This window comes from Dipodomys ordii, unplaced genomic scaffold, assembly GCF_000151885.1.
Source record: "Dipodomys ordii isolate 6190 unplaced genomic scaffold, Dord_2.0 Scaffold14, whole genome shotgun sequence".
Classification (NCBI taxonomy): Eukaryota; Metazoa; Chordata; class Mammalia; order Rodentia; family Heteromyidae; genus Dipodomys; species Dipodomys ordii.
This window is the reverse complement of record NW_012267230.1, coordinates 11,444,152-11,462,487: the sequence shown is the minus strand read 5'-3', so window position 1 is coordinate 11,462,487 and position 18,336 is coordinate 11,444,152. Positions and strand designations below refer to the sequence as shown.

Below are 18,336 nucleotides of genomic sequence, written 5' to 3'. Positions count from 1 at the left end.
TCTTCAGCTCAAGGCTCTACCACTTGAGCCACAGCGCCACTTCCGGCTTTTTTCTTTTTGCTTATGTGGTGCTGAGGAATCGAACCCAAGGTCTCAGGCATGCAAGGCAAGCACTCTACCACTGAGCCACCTTCCCAGCCCCCCCTCTAATCCTTTTTTACTCAGTGTGGGACTCCTTGTCTCCCTCCATCTTTCATCCTAGGTAGGGTAGTTTTTTATTAGTATTTCAAAAGCCGGGGGCCAGTGGTTCACGTGTCTATTCCTAGCTACTCAGAAGGCTGAGATCTGAGGATCAGGGTTCAGAGCCAATCCAGACAGAAAAGTCTCCAAGAAACTCTTTTCTCCAATTACCGACTCAAAAACAAACAAGAAAAAAAAAAGCGGAAGTGGACCTGTGGCTCAGAGGGGTAGAGTGCTGCTAGCCTTGAGCAAAAAAGCTCAGACGGGGCCCAGACCCTGAGTTCAAGCCCCAGGACTGGTAGAAAAACTAATAAGGAAACTGGAACCCAATTTCAAGCCCCTGACATTGAATTCACAAAGCAGACCTAAAGGAATTTCCTGGGCCTCAAAAGCATTATTTGTCAAGATTGAAATTTCCAGATGCTGGGTATGCTGTTAGTTTAGTGTTGGTGCCCAGAAAACATCAGGATATCTTAAGCATAAAGTGCAATTCACAAAAAAGCCAGGTGCCCCAGAATATGTTCCCTTGAAACATTATTTTTCTTTGCTGTGAAAAATAAGTTTTACGTTCAGAAAAAAAAATCTTATCATTTAGAAGGTATTTTTTCTATGGGCTGGGAACTACAGGTAACAAAATAGCATAGATCTTATACGGCCTTTCCCCTGACATATGTGTATCCTCAAATATTTGATAAGCACAATGCAATTTGAAAGGGAAAGAACAGGATATCTTTTATTGCTGTTATAACAGGATATGATTGACACAGGTTAAATCTAGTTCACATGAACTCTAATAAAAGAGTTGCACGAATCACAGTTTCAGTAGGAGGTTTTTTGTGCAAAGTACTTTGCTTAAAGTGCCATTCCATCTAAAACAATTGAGACTTAGAACAAAAGCTTTCAAAAAGAAGGGCCTATAAACCCACATGAGTCATTCTCTTTCTTTAGAGCATTAATTTTTTTTTTTGATGAACCATGAATCATTGAAGAGAAATACACAGAATAACTATATCCCATATGTAAAAATAGTTGACACTTCATCATGTTAACTTTATCTCTACCCTTCTAGACAGTGGTCATCTTAGTGTATCTCCCTTAATATCTTAGCTTGCATTCCGTAAGAACCAAGACTATAATCTGTAACCACACCTAATAGCTTACAGTGAATATTGGGAGACTCCGCAGAGCACACGGCCTGTCACAACTGCTCTTCTCTGCTTTGAAGCCATAGATATCTTTTTTTTTTGGTTGGCCGTGGGGCTTGAACTCTGGGCCTGGGCGCTGTCCCTCAGCTCTTCAGCTCAAGGGGAGCGCTCTACCACTTGAGCTACAGCGCCACTTCCGCCATAGATATCTTGTACACAAACAGATGTTGCTATATCCCAAGGTTACATAGTAAGTTCCTGTCTCAAAACAAAACTAAGCAAACATAACTGATAGTATCATGCATACAACTTGTAATACCAGCTACCCAGGAGACTGAGACAAGAGGATCTCTTAAACCCAGGAATTCAAAATCAGCTTGGGCAACATTGCAAGACCCCTCCCCATCCCCCCATGTCTAAACAACAGCAAAAAGCTAGAGCAACACAACTACTCATAAATTCCTATGTGTTTAAGTTTGGGTAAATGTATGTTAAATTTTACGAGTTTATTCCAATACAAACTTCATAGACAAAATTATAACTCACATGCCTGAGTATATATAGAAAACTACAGACCTGGTAACTTAACTGGCTATGTATAAGAATAGGAGTTGGGTTATTTTATGGCTCATGACTGTTACATGTTCCTCCTTGAAATGTAGAAAATTACGAAGGAAATGGATGACTTTCTACAAAAATTGAGGCAGAAGACGAAAATCGGAGTGGTAGGCGGGTCGGACTTTGAGAAAGTGCAAGAGCAGCTGGGAAACGATGGTAACCAATCCATTGCTAATTGCATTTTGTCAAAGATTAACTTCTCCTGAAGATACTGGGCCCCGTCTCAAGTACAGTCTGCAGCCCTCCCCGTAAGCCACCCTTTCTGCTTCCTTGAGGAAAGAGTATTCTCTGCCTTTGCCCTCCTTTGCTTTTAATCCTGTAAGTCCTGGAGTCATTGATGGACCCTTCATGGGTAGATTGCACACAGAAATCTTTCTACCTGGACTGCTTGCTCGTCCTCTATCCTTGCCCTGCAGCCTCAGCCTGACCCCATGTCAGGCTGTCTTTACCCAGATGGGGTACCCTCTGGGCCTAGGTTCCTCCCCGCTGTTGTCCTAACCTAGAGTTCCCTGAGTTCCCCAGTCATGTCATGGGAGATGAGTCACCAGGCTCTTCACATGTACTAAACCCAGAAAGTTTTATTGGCTCCTTCCTTGCAGATTCTGATTCAGTAGATCTATGGGACCTGGGAACTGTGTTGTAGCAAATACGCTCAGAGATTTTTGTGCACAGCTGCCAATGGGGCTCTCTGATTTCGAGGAACTCTGGTTTTGTGTGCCATGAACCCCAGGACTGGTCTCTGCAGGTGCCTTTGGGATGCTGGCCTCTGAGAGATGGTGGGTAGGAAGATGGACGAATAGTTCTTTAAAACCCCTTGTCATGCTGGGCAGTGAGGGCAGGGAGGGACCCAGAACCCCCAGCCACCCTCCCACACACACACACACACACACACTCAAAAGGCTTGAGGCAAGAGTATCTTCTGTACAGAACAAAACAAGAACCATACCCTTCTTGCCAGAGTTGGAACCAACTCCTCTGGAGCACAGTTTCTCAGCCCTGATATTATTGGTATCGTGGGCTGCGTAATTCTCTGCTATGGGGTTGGCCTGAGTATTGAGCACTGTCCTTGACCTCTACCCACTAGATGCCAGTAGAGTACACGCAAAGGAAGCTTTACCCACGTCCCCTGAGACAGTATGGGGAAGGACTGTTCTGCATGTCATATCTTAAGGAGTACAAATTTGTGTAGACTGAGCTTACTGGATCCTGGCTTCTGGAAAAGTAATTCACGCAGTCCCTTTAAAGCTTTCTGTTCCACTTACACCTAATTTCCTTGTAGATGCGTTTGGAAATGCTATGAATGACTTAATGGCTGCATTAAGCCCCAGATATCCTGTTGTCTGGTGCTGATTGTGCTTCCTGCTTTTGGTGGTGTATTTAACACGTGGTCAGGGATAGAAGAGTGTCTGTGCTCTCCAGAGAGTGTGAAACAGCAAAGGCAAAGCACACATCTAGACAACAGCCTAAAGCCACGTGCATCAGTCAGTTACTTTGTTAAATTTCAAATGTGCGTGCCCACCAACACAGATGCAGCCAAGTGGCGCTGGGCCTGGAAATCTGCATTTTAACAAGTGCCTGAAGGATGTGGTAGTTTCCATGTCAGACTTGATTACAAGCCTCACCTTAAAAAAAAAAAAAAAAAAAGTTGTGATTCTCAGCCTGTCCCCCACCAATTTCTGGTGTAGAAAGCATGATCGCGCTGCTGCTGGCCCGTGGTGGGGCTGAGGAGCTGTGAGGAGCCAGCCACTCCTCGCAGGCAGGCCAGCTGAAGGCAGGGAGGGACCCAGAACCCCCAGCCACCCTCCCACCTCCAAGCCGGTCTTCATCCTTCAGATCTAAATGCCAGGAGCCCTGCACCACACACTGTGTGCTAAGATGAACTTGTCCTTCGTGGTTCTTCCCGGAGTTCAGCTGCTTTATTGGTGCTGGGGGTTAATCAAAATGGAAATGTAGGTGTTTATATTGCATTCTGAGTTGTCTTTTGTTTTGATTGTAGTGGTTGAGAAATATGATTATGTGTTCTCAGAAAATGGCTTGGTGGCCTACAAAGATGGGAAATTCTTGTGTAAACAGGTAGGTTCTTCAGTAAATGATCTACTATTCCTACCATAAAAATGTTGTCTAAAAGGGTATTTGACATTGGATGTCTCCAGGGAGGTGCCAGGGAGCTGGGGGATGGGAGGGAGGGAATCTAAACTGTATAACCGTTAAAATACAAAATTTTGAACCATGAGACAGGCTATTATAATACTACTCTGGATTGGTCAGTAAACTTGTATCATTGGTTTTGGAGAGTGTTTCTGTCTAATATTTATCATGAGAGCAAAAACAAGGCCTGGTGGCCTATTGAAAGCAGCTCTAAGAAGTAGTTGTAGCTCTCACAGAAGAAAAAGCTAAAGTGGAACAAATACAATCTCTATCATTATCTGGCCATGTTTTAATTGGATAAAAGCAACAACAGTAAGCTCTCTAGACCTTCCAGGAAGTGTTTGCAAGGCAACGAACACAAAGCTCTTGAGTAATGAGGCAGAAAGTGGTTTTGAGCAAAGCCTTTGTGGCTTGGGAGAGGTAAGAATGCAGTGGGGTGGCACTGGCCCTGCTGCTGGCACTGCTGCCAGCCTGGCTGCAGCAGCCTGTGGCTTTCCAGAAACAGAGGTTGAAGAACTGGTTTACTGGAAAGCTGGTTGAAAACACTTCCTGCTTAATAAAGTAACTCCAGTGTTTTCTCTGTGTAGAATATCCAAGGTCATCTGGGTGAGGCCCTAATCCAAGACGTAATCAACTACTGTCTGAGCTACATAGCAAAAATTAAACTCCCGAAGAAAAGGTGAGTTTGCTCTGAGCCCAGAGGCTCTACTGGAACGTGGAACAATGTCATTTGGTAGACTCAGTTTCATTTATACCCAGAACCCAGCACTTAAGAAGAAGAAATGGAAAGCCAGGAGGGGTGTTGCATGCCTATAATCCCAGCACTCAGGAGGCAGAGGTAGGAGAATCTCCAAAGAAAGGAAAAAAAGTTGGAAACAGTCTGTAAGGCCAGTAGTGTAAGCATAGGATGCTATGTCCAGTGGCTCAGCCGTGGGAAATGGTGCACTGTCAGAGGCTGTTAGTGAGGTGAAGCACCTGTGACCGAGCTTGTAAAAAGAACAATGAGATTCCACATATGGAAGATTCTAGCTGGAGGCCCCTAGCATCAGATACAATCAGAATCAATCACTTACCAGTCTGATTTCCCATTTCAGAATGTCTGGATGTCTGGCCTCTGTCGGCAGAGCCAAAGACCTGGCATTGGTTCCCCTCCCCTCGTGGCAGCCCTTCTCCCAGCACATGCGCACATCCCTGTCTTTTGTATGCAGCTCACATCTCACTCGGTTGTGGGACTTGAACTCTGGGCCTGGGTACTGTTCCTGAGCTCTTCAGCTTGAGTTTCAGGGAGCCAGGTGCCAGTGGCTCACGCCTGTTATCCTAGCTACTGCTGAGATCTGAGGACCACGGTTCAAAGCCAGCCCTGGCAAGAAAGTCTGTGAGACTCTTTATCTCCAATAAACTACCAGAAAACTGGTAGAACGCTCGCCTTGAACTGAATTGTTGAGGGACAGTGCCCAGGCCCAGAGTACAAGTCCCCAGACCGAAAAAAAAAAAAAATCTCAGGGACTTTCCTGCCCAGGTTGGGCTTTGAACCTCGGTCCTTAGATCTCAGCCTCCTGAGTAGGATTAAGGGCATGAGCCACCGTCATCCTTTTTTTAAGTTATCCTTAACTTGTTACACAGAGGGTTTGCTCTCGACAGGGCAGTTTGTGCTTGATCAGCATTCTCTCCCATTCCATTTGTTTTCATCCTGGGTCTCAACGCACATTAGCCACATTTCAAGGCTACCGTATGTCCCATGAGCCCCTTCTGTCTAAAATCGCCCAGCTGCTCAGCTGCTTTCCCACCTGAGGTGCTGCTCAAGTGAGTAGGAATTTGAGGGACCGCTCCTCTTTTCTTTCCTTCCCAGGGGAACTTTCATTGAATTCCGAAATGGGATGTTGAATGTATCCCCTATTGGAAGGAGTTGTAGCCAGGAAGAACGAATTGAGTTCTACGAGCTGGATAAAGTAGGTGCTGAAATGCCCTGGGAGCAGCTGGACTTAGGGAAGCAACACATGTGGCCAGTACCTAATGCATCTTTTTCCCCCCCTTAGAAAGAAAATATACGACAAAAATTTGTAGCAGACCTGCGGAAGGAGTTTGCGGGGAAAGGCCTCACGTTTTCCATAGGTAGAGTATATGGAGATGTGCCACACACTTTGATGTCCACTTGTCAGGAATTTGTTAGGGGTGGCTGAGCTACTGAGGGCCGCCCTGGGCTCAATGTGGGTCAGGTTGGGAGATCACTTAGGCGGGCAGTGCAGGCTGTCAGGAGCTGGCCCCCTCTCTACATGGCCAGGACATCCCCAGTTCAGAAGTGGCTCACACTGTGGGGATGGCTCTCCATCCTGTCATAGCAGGACTCTTCCTGCCTGCATTTTGCCATTTTGCTTGGGCGCTGTTCCTTGGCTTTTCTGCTCAGGGCTTATGCGTTGCACTTTGGGCTTTTGGGTGGTTAATTGGAAATAAGAGTCTCACTAACTTTCCTGCCCAGGCTGGCTTCCAACGACCATCCTCAGATTTCAGTGTCCTGAGTGGCTAGGATTACAGGTGTGGGTACCACAGCCCAGCGCTTTCCTCATCCTTTTCACTGTGGCTTTTCCTTTGTCTGCTCCCCTCCTGGCAGGAGGCCAGATCAGCTTTGATGTCTTTCCTGAGGGGTGGGACAAGAGGTACTGCCTGAGACACTTGGAAAATGACGGTTTTAAGACCATATATTTCTTTGGAGACAAAACCATGCCAGTAAGTATGACCACGTTTTTGCAGTGTGTTCAGTTCGGTTGGGCATGAATTGGGAAGGCGGTGGTGATGAGGCTGTCTGTCCCTAGCTCAAGCCGAGCAATGGCTTCTGTCCTCAGAGGGGTGGAGCCTCCAAGATCAGGTGCCAGTGTCCCAGCAGAGTCCAGGGTCACTCTGCAGCACGTTAGTGGATCCTTTCTGTGTGGCTCTTGAATTAAATATTACCTTGCTTCTCGCATCTCCCAGAGGCCCTGCCTCTGGTGCTGTGAACCCTCTGCACTTCAAAGCCTGCTCTCCTCCCACCATCCAATGTAAATGTCAGGAACGGAGGAGGGGAGGGAAGGCTGGGCGAGGGCTCCTGGGACAATGGGAATTGGGACTTGAAATCCCAAGCTGTGGCCACACTGAAACTGGGAATTGAGAGCTGCCGCAGTGGTATGGGCCAGCACCAGCAGGAGGAGGACACTTTCCCCAGAGCCACACCAGGCAGCAGAGCAAGGCTCTCCCTGGACCACCATCTTACAGCCTGCACCTGTAATCCTCCTTAGAGACACTGAGGCCGGAGGATTGAGTTCCAGGCCAGCCTGGGCTGCCAGGATCCTGCCTCCAAACTAGAAAGCACTGGGATCTTCACTGTAGAGACTGGAGTCTCCGCAGCTGAAAGCCGGGCTGTGGCCCACCCATTCCTGAAATCACGCCCTCAGCCTGCAGCCCTGTCACTGGACGGCCACTGGCAGCACGCTCCTCCTGACCCGTGCAAGTCCCAGCACTGGAGGAAACACACCCAATGGCTATGAGAATTCTGTCACTTGCTGTGTTCACTTTCTTTACAGAAAAATAAGCCTCTTAGATCTTCACAAGAGTGACAAGATGTCTTTCATAAGCATAATTATGTGTTCTCTGCTCATCTGCAGTTCAGGGGAAGGTTAAATCCTGACACTCTTCTGCACTTCCTGCCCACCGCAGTACAAACCAGCTTCCTTGAGGCCTGGGGCAGTGTGGAGCCATGTACCAAATACGTGCTTGTGTCTCTGCAGGGTGGCAATGACCACGAGATCTTCACAGACCCGAGAACTGTGGGCCACACGGTCACAGCCCCCGAGGACACACGCAGGATCTGTGAGGAGCTGTTCCCATGCTAGCAGAGACCAACCTGAGGTCACTCCAGGCCAAATCCCGGAGCCCCCAGCCCCTAGGCCTGCCGCTAGTTCACCAGCCACCTCCACCCCCAACAGTCTCCACCTCCAATGCCAGCAGCAGCCAGGAGAGACATGGAGAACAGCAGTAGACGGGGCATGGCTTTGGTGGAGTACTGGCACATGCAAAAAAAATGCTTAAAAGAAAAACTCCAAGAAGACGGTCCCCCTATCCCCCAGTCTGGCAACGGTTTTTGTTTCTTGTTTTACTTCATGGTAAGAGTATCTGGGTCCTCCCTCTTTGCATTGACACCAAAAGTGGAGACTTGGAGGTGGGAAGGGAAGGACACCAACTGCAGTGACCCACCCAGGACAACGAACACTTCCCACAGCCTGACAGAGGCCTGGCAGTGTTAGCCAGATGGCTGGACGCACCCATTTCCAGCCCCTTCCTGTTTATGAGCCACAGACCTCAGAGGGGCCTGCCACACAGCTGGCTGGCTGAAGACACTGATCCCACACAGGGTGCATCTAGGCAGACCCAACTCAGGCCCAGGCTGCTGTCCATGGAGCGGGGAGGACAGAGGACCAGGGCCTGGGCCTGAGAAGACCTTGGCCCAGCTTCTGCAGCCCCTGGAATGTCAGGCCTCACCAAGAGGATCCACCCTGGGTACCAGGACAGAAGCCAGCGTTCCACCTGCCCCGCCCACCCGCCACCATCTTTCCCAGGCCTGCAAGGAGCCCACACAGCAAGAAGAGTTCACATGTCACGTCCAGGACCCAGAGCCCCTCTGTGCTTGGAGCTGGGGCCTGAGGCCCGGGACACTGAGGACTGTGAGGTGTGGCACATTAAAGAGACCTCATCATTTCCTACTTTCATTCCCGCGATTGTGTGTGTGTGTGTGTGTGTGCACTCACGTGCGCGTGCATGCATGCTGGGGCTTCGACTGGGGCCTAGCAAGCTTAGCTTTCTCATTCAAGACCAGCATTCTGCCACATGAGCCTTCACTTCCTCTGTTGGCAGGGTGGGTGTTGAACTGAGAGATTGGCAAGTGCTTTCCGGGGCCTGGAGAGAACCCCGGCTCGCAGCTCACCCTCTCCTGTGCTCTGCCTCAGCTGCACTCCTGGTTGGCTTTCTGGGGGCAGCAGAGGGCTGGCTACAGGCTGTCAGTGTGCCAGAGCTCATGCTGGCCGTGAGGGAACCCCCTCCACCCCTCATCCGTGCCCCCTTTCCCCACCCCTCACCCTCCCTACCCCCGCAGATCAGCCTCCTTCCCACACAGGCTTTGCTTCCCCTCTCCCCCTTCCAAACCCCTCCTCCTCCACCTCCCAGGGGCCTTGGTAGCTAGGTCACGTGTGTGACACTTGTTTGCACCCAGAGCAGATTTCCGAGGTGGACCAGGTGAGGCAGCCGCTGGCCAGCTGTGCCTCCACTGAGCTCTGCCTCAGTGGGCTCACCTGTCAGATGGGTCATGTATTTCGTAAAGAAGCCACTTAGAGCAACGCAGTTCGTGTGCCAGGACCCCGCCACTCTCCCCTCATTCCCTCAGCCTCTGGCTGCTGGCAGGAGCAGCACAAGTCATTTCCGTGCAAGACCCATTGAGCAATGAGGAGCAGAGGCTGCCTGTGGGCCCGAGGTCAGCCAGGGTGTTGGAAGAGGAGCCTGGATGAAGCTGACCACAGGGCCTGCTGGGTGGGAAGGAACTGGAGAGGGTTCAAATCCTCCCCCCCATCTGAATTCCTTGTTTCTTCCTCTTCCCCCTTCACTTTAGCCCCTCACGCCTGCACAGTACCCCAAAGTCAGCCTCCAGAACTCACCCCAGGCTGATTTCCCAGTTATTCCTGGTCTCTAGCTTACCACCCCCCCTCCCCGCTTCCCCCTGCCACTCGGACCTGTGCTCACTCCATCTGACAAGTCCCCAAGAGCTTCCTGCACACCAGAGAAGGTCACTCTTCTGTGCAAAGCCCCCCCCCAGAGCAGCGCCCCACCCCACCCCTCTTCCACCCTCCTCCCTAGCTGTCACTTGTCCCTACTTACACCAGGCTGTCCTCAGCCCTGAGCCACTGAACCTCCAGCATGGGAGACAGCCTCGTGTAGCTCGGTGGCCCCGAGAACTCGGCCCCGATGCGCTGTGTCCTCAAACAGGGACATTTACACACCACCCACCATGCCAGTGATCACTTTCATCTGGGGGGAACACAGATGCCTCACTCCCCGGCCTTCCGCACACAGGGAAGCTTACACATGCACAAACACACAGAGCTGTGCGCAAAACAGACTTTATTGAATAGAGAAAGGTGGCTGGCGGGAGGCGCGGCCCGGTCACTAGCCCTGTGTCCCTCTCCATTCCTAAACTGAGACTGAGGGGATAGCAGGTCCCTTTCAGCTCTCATAGCTTGCAGTTCCAGAATGTTCCTGAACTGAAAAGATGTGGCCGCACAGAAAGCCCTTTATACAAAGGATTCTGCCAAGTGAGAGAATCCAGCGGTCACCATGGGGGCAGAGCCGGCCGCCAGCCAGCCAGCCAGCACGCCTGAGCCAGGACAGCCATCCAGAGACGTTGAGAAGCCAGGGGCTTGGGAATTGTGCCGTGTACTCAGTGGCCAGGCCCCTGGGAACACAGGGGAGAGGAAGCCAACACCAGCGGGAAAGGGGACCACCTTTGACCTGGCCACCCCACGGTGCATGGCCCATAACAAAACAATCTATAACTGAATGGCTGTGGCTACACACACACACTCATCCCCCTACTTCAAATAAGTCTATCCCTGGCAAATTATGTCTAGTCTTCGCCCCACAGGGCTAGAACAACCAACGGCATCCACGCATAGACCCTCCACGCAGCCCTCGTGGCTGCCCAGATCAGTTGGGCTTTTGCCCATCCTGGCCAGATCATCAGCCTGGCTTCAAGACCCACCTCTCGGTGCTGTCAAGCATTCCTGACTACATACGGACTGTTGATTGCACAACATCTGCCCCAATGATTGCTATTTTTAAATCCCAATGAAAACCAAAGCACACAGCAAAGAAAGCCATAAGCATGCACACACTGGAACTAACTACGGAATCCCACACTACCGCTGCCAAGTGCAAACAGCCAGCTCCGGGTGACTGCTTAAAAAAGAAAATGAAAAAAAAAAAAAAAACCAGCGCAAAGACCCTGGGTTCAAGCTCCCAATATCAAAGGAAATGAAAACGATCAGGTTTTCTTCTTGAGGAGGAAGCCAGGCTCCAGGATCACTTTTTTTAAAAAGATCTATAAGCATTTCTGAACACCAGTGTGAAAGAACTCCTTCCCAACCCTCACCAAACGTCCATTTCTCCATCAATTTCTCACTTTCCAAGGCTGACTACAAGCGGAATGCACAGTCTTTCTGGAAGGATGGATGCAGACCAAGGTCGTCTTTTGTGGTGCTGGGGATGGCACCCAGGGCTTCTGGAATATTCAGCAACACTCTTCCACGGAACCACACCCCCAAACCTTTGTTTTTCTGAGACAAGATCAGTGTATCCCAGCTTGCCCTTTAACATCCAGTCCTCCAGCTTCAGCCTCCCAAGTGCTGGAATTAACACAAATGAATCACCATGCCCGCCAGAGAAAAGTTCTGTGTTTAAACAAAAGACCTCCCTTTCCCAGAATGCCGCCCTGCACCCATCTCCATCCCCACCTGAATGGGCGGGCCTGGGACAGCTGCAGGTGTCCAGAAACTAGACAGAGAAGGGACCAAGTTTGTCAGAGAAAGTAGAGATTAGCCACAAAGGCACTGAAAGCCAAGCCCCTGGGGGGGGAGGGCGTGAGGAATTTCCCTGGGGAAGTCTCAGTAGGCCACAGGCCTGAGGATTTTGAATCTCCAATACAGAAGGGGATGGGCGGGCTGAGCCCAACAGCTAGGAAACTACTACCAGAGACCCACCCCAGAGCTAGGGGGGGGCGGGGTGGCCCTTCCACTCAGCCACCAGGGGGCGCCTCTCCTTTTTAAATGCTTTTAATGCTTTTCAGGTGGGGAGAGCGTGTTGCGATGACGGGAGGCTGTGCTGGTGGCCGCCAAGCCCCTCTCCACCCCCCATGCCTACCCTCCGCCATTCCCCTCTCCTCCTCCAGGAATGTCGCGTCCCAACTGGAAGCCCCATCGCATGATAGAATTGGCGTCATGGCCGGGGTAGCCCCGCCTCCTCCTCCCCCCAGAGTCTCCCCCAAACCCGGGAGAAGGGTCGTGCGGGTCCCCTAGTTGCTGACGACGTGCCCAGACCACGTCTCATGCTTGGTGCCTGGTGCCAGGTGAGTGATGACCACCTCCACGGCCTGCAGCTTCTCGTTCTTGGGTGGGATGGAGCACATCTTATAGGTGACCTCGTCGCCTTCCACCGGGACGTACTCCCCTTCCACGCTGCAGAAGGGGTGTAACAAAGAACAGTCAGAGCCCATCCAGGAAAGCCCCACAGCAGCCGCCCCAAGTCGCCAGCCCCCCACTGGCCGGGATAGGCACGCAGCTGGCTGACCAGAGCCGTTTCCAAGGAGCAGTCATTCCGGCCCTTCCACCAGGGGGCGCCACGGCTCTGCCTCACTGCCTAGTTGGCCCGGGGGAACCCCTGTGGGTGTTCACACCTTGACACTACCTGTAGAAGCCGTGGCCCCAAGAGAGGAAGACCCAGAGAAGTGAGGTGGATACACTAGCCCCTGTCCCCAAGAGTCCTAGGGGACTGTATCTCCACCCCTGAGCTCCCCAAGAAAGTCCCTGTCAGAGCCAGGTGTGGTGGGACACGCCTGTAACCCCAGCTACTCGGGAGGCAGAGCAGGGAATGAATAGTTTCAAGACCACAGGGTGTCTGTAATCCTAGCTACTGAGGAGAGGCTGAGATCCAGAAGCTGCTGGTTCCTTCCAAGCCCAAGGACACACAGGCCGCCGCAGCCCAGCTCCCTGAGGATTCCAGACACTCAGGAAGGAAATCAGTGAAGTAATGACAGCGAGGGTCCAGCCCCAAACTTCCTTCCTGGAGCCGAGCCTCCACAGACTGCCTGCCACCGAGGGACACCGGAAGTGGACCCACAGCCCAAGGCAGAGCACACAGATACTGTCTACCACGGACACCAGGATCCTCCCCCCCCACACACACACACATGGCCACGCCCTGCAGTTGAGACAGACTGGGCCTTAGAGGACTATCCAGACCCCACCCCAGCTCCCAACACCAATCAGCTCCAGCTACCTTATGTCTGCCCACATGATGCCCGGGCACATGGACATGCAGCAGAGTGACCATTCACTGTCCCCGCCCTGCCCTGCCACCGCCGACTCACTCAGAGATGTGCAGGAAGATGTCGGGGCCGCCGTCAGCTGGGGTGATGAAGCCATGGCCCTTGGACCTGCAGAAGCACTTGCAGACTCCTTTGTAGACAGGGCCCTGGGATGCCCGCACCGTCCTGCCACAGAGGGGAGGGGCAACGGGCAAGCTTGTGGCACAGCCTCCCACTCTTTTTATTTTTGGTCGGTCGTAGGGCCTGAACTCTGGGCCCGGGCGCTGTCCCTCAGCTCTTCAGCTCAAGGCGAGCGCTCTACCACTGGAGCCACAGCGCCACTTCCGGTTTTCTGGTGGTTTATTGGAGATGAGAGTCTCACGGACTTGCCTGCCCGGGGTTGGCTTTGAACCTCGATCCTCAGATCTCAGCCTCCTGAGTAGCTAGGATGACAGGCGTGAGCCACCGGCGCCGGGCCAAGCCAAGCCACCTACTCTTGCTGGGGCAAACCCATGGCACCCCGCCCTGCCTGCAGTTGAGCCCTGGGGGGTGCTGGCTGGGTTGTGCTTAGCAGGCGTGGGAGTCATCCATCTGGGCAGACTGGCAGCAGTCAGCCTCTGCCGAGCCTGGCCCGGCATGCTTTCCCAGGCCTGTTTCCCATGTGGGGGCAGGGAGCTGAGCTAGCGGATCTCTGAGCCTCCCTCCTGGCCTCCTTCCCAGTCTCCCTCCTGGCCTGCCTCCCTCTCAGACTCACGCGGAGAAGGTCCTGGTCCGGCGGGTGGGCAGAGGGCTGGGGACCACGTTGCCCCGATGTGGAGAAGGTGACCGGTCCCGGCCCCGAGGAGTGTCCAGCAGCCCGACCGGGGCCTGATGCGTGGGGGGCTGTGGCGGCGGGGGAGGCTCAGATGACATGGCTGACCTGGAGGAGAAGGGAGCGGGGCAGCGTCACGCCGCGCTGACCAGCACTCCGCCTCCCGGGCTCAGCTCCGGCTGGAGGAAACAGGGGACCTGGCTTGGAGCCTCGCCCTACCAGCTCAGGCACCGGCTCTGGGCTCCTCCGGCAGTCGCCAGCCTCCTTCGAGCACAGTGGTGCAACAAGATGCCAAGGTGAATGAGCTGATGAGCACCAGGGTCACGCCTGCACTCCTAGCTACTCAGGGGGCAGCTGAAGATCTGGAGGACTGAGGTTCAAGGCCAGCCTAGGTAGCAAAGTCTTCACTCCATCGCCAAAATAGCCAGCAAAAGGCAAAGCTGGAGGCATGCCTCAAATGGTAGAGCACCAGCAGAACAAACAAGTAGAGCAAAACATGAGACCGTTGAGTTCATACCCTACCCCCTCCCCCAAAAGCAGGTGGCCCCAAGGCAAGACCGCAAGAGTCCCCTCTATATCCCACGCTCTGACATAGAGATGACAGAGCACACTCCGGGGCGGGGGAGGCGGGGAGGCAGAGACTTGAACGCTAGACACCAAGGACAGGAACCAGCCACCATGAGGAAAGCGATGGGTAAAAGAGGGCACCGCAGCCAGTGAGCGCTTCTAGAAACTTCCAGAACCCATATACTCTTAAGAGGGCCTCCAGGAGTGGCCCAGCCGGCCAGCCCCAGCCCCATCCCTTGGTGACCTGGGACACACTGGGGATCTGGCCACCACAGCCAAGGTTAAACAGGGAAGCAAAGCAGCCCGGGTATCCAGCCCTGGGCTAAGCCTTTCCCCGTCCCTGACTCGGTTTCCCCGTCTGAGAAGGGGCCAGCCAAGTGAGAGTTGCTTAGCCTCTGATGGGGGATAACACCCAGGGGAGAAGCCTGACTGTCCCAGGCCAGAGGGGCAGAGGCAATGCTGCATGCAGACGTAAATCGGAGCTCTCTTTGGGGGTGCGGGGTGGGGAAGGCATACAGGGTTTGAACTCAGGGCCTCACACGAACTAAGCATGATGATTTACCACTTGGGCCAAGCCTCCAGCCTTTTCTTTTGCTTTTTTATTGTTGCTTTATTTTCCAAGATAAGGTATCACATTGTTTGTTTGGTTTTGGTTTTTGACCAGGGGCCGAGCCTGAACTGAGATCCTCCTCATCTCTGCCGCTCAAGCCGCTAGGATTACAGGCGTGTACCCCCAGGCCCAGCTCCGAGCTGTCTTTGACACATCCCAAAGTCAGTGGGAAAAAGAAAAAGTCTATTCCTGGATACTTTTTGCAAAATCCACCCCCCAGCCCTGCCGCCCTCCACAGGCCTGAACGCCCATTCGCCCTTTTTGGTAAGTCACTAACCCCGAGGCCCCGGGGTCCGAGTTTTCACTAGATGACCCGGCAAGCCTTCCTGCTGTATGGCCCAGGGCCTCGGGCAGTGGGGGAAAGGGCGCCCCTCTCCTCCACTCGGTCCCCCCTCCCGCTGGGGAAGGGCCGCCGTGGCCTCCGGCAGGAAGTCACATAGCTACCTCCTGACCCTCTTCTTAGCTGCTGTTGCAGCCGGGCAGGACCACGAGTCCAGGGAGGCCCCCACCTCGGAGAGGCCCCAGCTGCTGGGCTGGCGGTCTAGCCCCCCCCCCCCAGCCTGAACAGGTCATAGAGTGCTAGAATGTTCCAGTTCCCAGAGTTCTTGGAAGGAAGCTATCCCAGAGAAGGAGAGGAAAAGAACCCAGGTCCTTCCAGGATGGCGGCAGAGACCACAGTGGCCTCCTCCTAACTGGAGCCTCTTGGTTTGTTTTTGTTTTTCTTTCCAACCAGCTGTGTGATTTTCAGTAAGTTACCAAACTTCTCTGGGCTTCCACGTCTGCTTCTAGTCAGTGGGGATTACAGTACTCCCGACTCTATTCAATCACCATGAAGCTGAACCACAATAATACATGCCAAACCCTGGGCGGACCATCCACCCACTAACTGTCAGCTCTGACTGTCCATTTAATAGTCACCATGAAGTCACTCAACCAGTCAGTAGGTGCCGGTACCAGAATCAGGTCCGTGTGGCCCTGGAGATGCAGGGCTGAACCTGGCACCAGAAAGCAAACTGTGAACGCATCCAGAGCCTGCTGAGAGGTGGGTGTGGGAGCGCACACCAAGGGAGGAGGGGCCTCAGTCCCAGGCCTTATCCAAAACACAAGGAATCAAGGAATGGGAGACGAATGGCTCACGTGCCATAGCACCTGCCTTACAGCACAATCGTGGCCCGAGGGTTCAAGCTCCAGTGCCACCACCGAAAACACACACAAAGCTAGCAGAAGTGTGTGACAAGCAAGCGGGCAGGTGCGAGGGTGTGCAGCCTGAATGAAGGTGCTGAGCGCGGCTGGGGCTGGGAACACTGAGTCATTTGGAATGCCGAGGGAGGCTGTCCCGGGCCTGTGCAAGGGCCCTGGGGTCAGGGTCACATGACCACGCGGCGCACAGGGTGATGTGAGAAGCAGGAAGTGAGCCCTGTTGCATCATCCGCTCTGTTGCTCTCAGGGCCCTACACAGAGCTGCCCACGTACCCCCCACTGCCCACGCACCCCCCACTGCCCTCTGGTGCCCCCACCCCACCCCTCAGGGGGTCTACTCATGTCACACATACATCCCCCCCCCCCCCCCCCCCCCGCCACAACCTTGGCTGCATGGGGTCTGGCTGAGAATACAGAAGAAACAGGCCGTCAAGGACTGCCTCCCTGGCAGTGGTGGACGCAGCTGGCCGGCCGGGGCAGCAGCCCCGAGGAGGGCGGGGCGGGAGGCATGAATGGCCGCGGTGTCTGCAGGCTCAGCGGGTCAGAGTCTGGCTGTGAAAACAACCCAGCTCCACGGGCCAGGAGGCCGCTGGGGCCACACACTCAGGGCTTGGCGGGGGAGGGACTCAGCCACCCCGCCCTGCCCGTGGGGCCTGCGGGAGGCTCTGGGCGGGGCCCAGCATGGACCCCCAGAGTGCAACCAGTTCTGAGTAAGTGTCATCGCCCTGGCGGGTCGTGAGTTCCGGGCTGGATGCACACGTGCGTGAGGCATGCCTGCACAGGTGTGTCTACAGGGCTGGGTGTGCACACAGGACGCACGCACCCACAGGCTGGCTGGCGGGAGGGCGCCCCTTCCCCTGAGCAGCCCCTCCGTTCTGACAGGTGCCAAGCCAGAGCCTGGGAAGGGAGGGGACTGAGGAAGCCACGCCCTCCCACTGTCCCCAGTGGGGGGGGGGGTGTCACAGCTTTCACCCAGAACAGAGGAGGGGCTGGAATTTTCCATAACCCCCCACCCCCACCCCAGCTGCGGCTGGAAGGTTCTGGGGACTCCGCAGAGCAAACCTGTCTCTGGCCTTTCCAACCCCCTCAGGGGGTGAGCACCCTTTGGGGCCCTGGCCCCTTTCCTAGAAGGCGAGATGGGGACAGAGGTGCAGGGGGCGGGAAGGGGAGCAGGGGCGGGGAGGAGAGGGAAGGGCTCCATTCCAAGTTGTTGGATGTTTTATTCCTAAGCGAAGCCATCACCTGTCAAGCTCCTTCTACAGAATCGGGGTGTCCTGTCTCTCCTGGGTTTGTGCCTGGGGAAGGCCACAGCTGGACGCCCCCAGCCCAGGCAGGTGGGGGGGCTCTCTCAGGGCAGGGGCACGGGGAGGGGTGGGTGCAGTGGGTGCAGGGCCTCCGGCTCCAGGCCAGGCCGGCAGACAGGACTCGGTGGATTACTCACTTGACAGAGGGGGGCCTGCTGGGCGGGGCCTGGGATTCTGGGGGAAAGAAAGGCTGAGTCCCAGGAAAGGAACCAGGGCCTCGGACCTGCCGGGCACCCCTCTCCCCTGACGCACACCTCAGCTGTCTGGGACGAGGTCCGGCTGCTGCTTGCTGGCTCTCCTCTCCCCCCTCCCCTCCCCCATACCCACCCCCCGTGCCAGGCCCCTGGGTCTGGCAGGTGGCGGGCGCTGGCCTCGGGGGTCAGGACGTAGCAGGGTCGCCAAGTTTCCCAGTGTCCCCGAGTCTCATCTGGAAAAGGGGTGAGAGTCCCCAGCCGGCCCCATGGCCTCCTCCGGCCGGGCGGGACGGGCCCGGGAGCCAGTGCGGGGGGCGGGGGTCAGCGGGGCTGGACAGAGGGGGCCCCGGGGGCGACCAAGGCCCGGAAGGAGCCTCAGGCTGAGGCCGGGCGCGGGGCGCACAGGGCGACGCGGCCACACTGGGCTCCATTGTTCCGGGGCGAGCAGGGCGGGAGGGGGCGAGG

General features: G+C 54.4%; 2 protein-coding genes across 3 annotated transcripts in view; one reads left to right on the top strand and one right to left on the bottom strand.

Annotated features, from left to right (window-relative positions):
• Pmm2 (phosphomannomutase 2) overlaps positions 1–8,542 on the top strand; it is a 10,479-nt gene extending 1,937 nt beyond the window's left edge. Inside the window, exons 2-8 of the mRNA XM_013011740.1 lie at positions 1,988–2,099; positions 3,940–4,016; positions 4,679–4,770; positions 5,941–6,040; positions 6,128–6,203; positions 6,700–6,815; positions 7,850–8,542. Of these exons, the coding sequence (XP_012867194.1) occupies positions 1,988–2,099; positions 3,940–4,016; positions 4,679–4,770; positions 5,941–6,040; positions 6,128–6,203; positions 6,700–6,815; positions 7,850–7,954 (678 nt within the window). The 3' untranslated portion in view covers positions 7,955–8,542. The remainder of the gene's footprint in view (positions 1–1,987; positions 2,100–3,939; positions 4,017–4,678; positions 4,771–5,940; positions 6,041–6,127; positions 6,204–6,699; positions 6,816–7,849) is intronic.
• A 3,194-nt stretch (positions 8,543–11,736) lies between these two features.
• The window catches only part of Carhsp1 (calcium regulated heat stable protein 1, 24kDa), an 8,137-nt gene continuing 1,537 nt past the window's right edge, over positions 11,737–18,336 (bottom strand). The window contains exons 1-4 of one of the 2 annotated variants that reach the window (XM_013011382.1): positions 14,216–14,466; positions 13,940–14,104; positions 13,249–13,371; positions 11,737–12,337 (exon numbers count right to left, since the gene is read on the bottom strand). In XM_013011382.1, coding sequence (XP_012866836.1) covers positions 12,175–12,337; positions 13,249–13,371; positions 13,940–14,097 — 444 coding nt within the window. In that variant the 5' untranslated portion in view covers positions 14,098–14,104; positions 14,216–14,466 and the 3' untranslated portion in view covers positions 11,737–12,174. Of the gene's footprint in view, positions 12,338–13,248; positions 13,372–13,939; positions 14,105–14,215; positions 14,467–18,336 lie in introns of those variants that run through there. The other variant, XM_013011381.1, reaches the window with a different exon arrangement.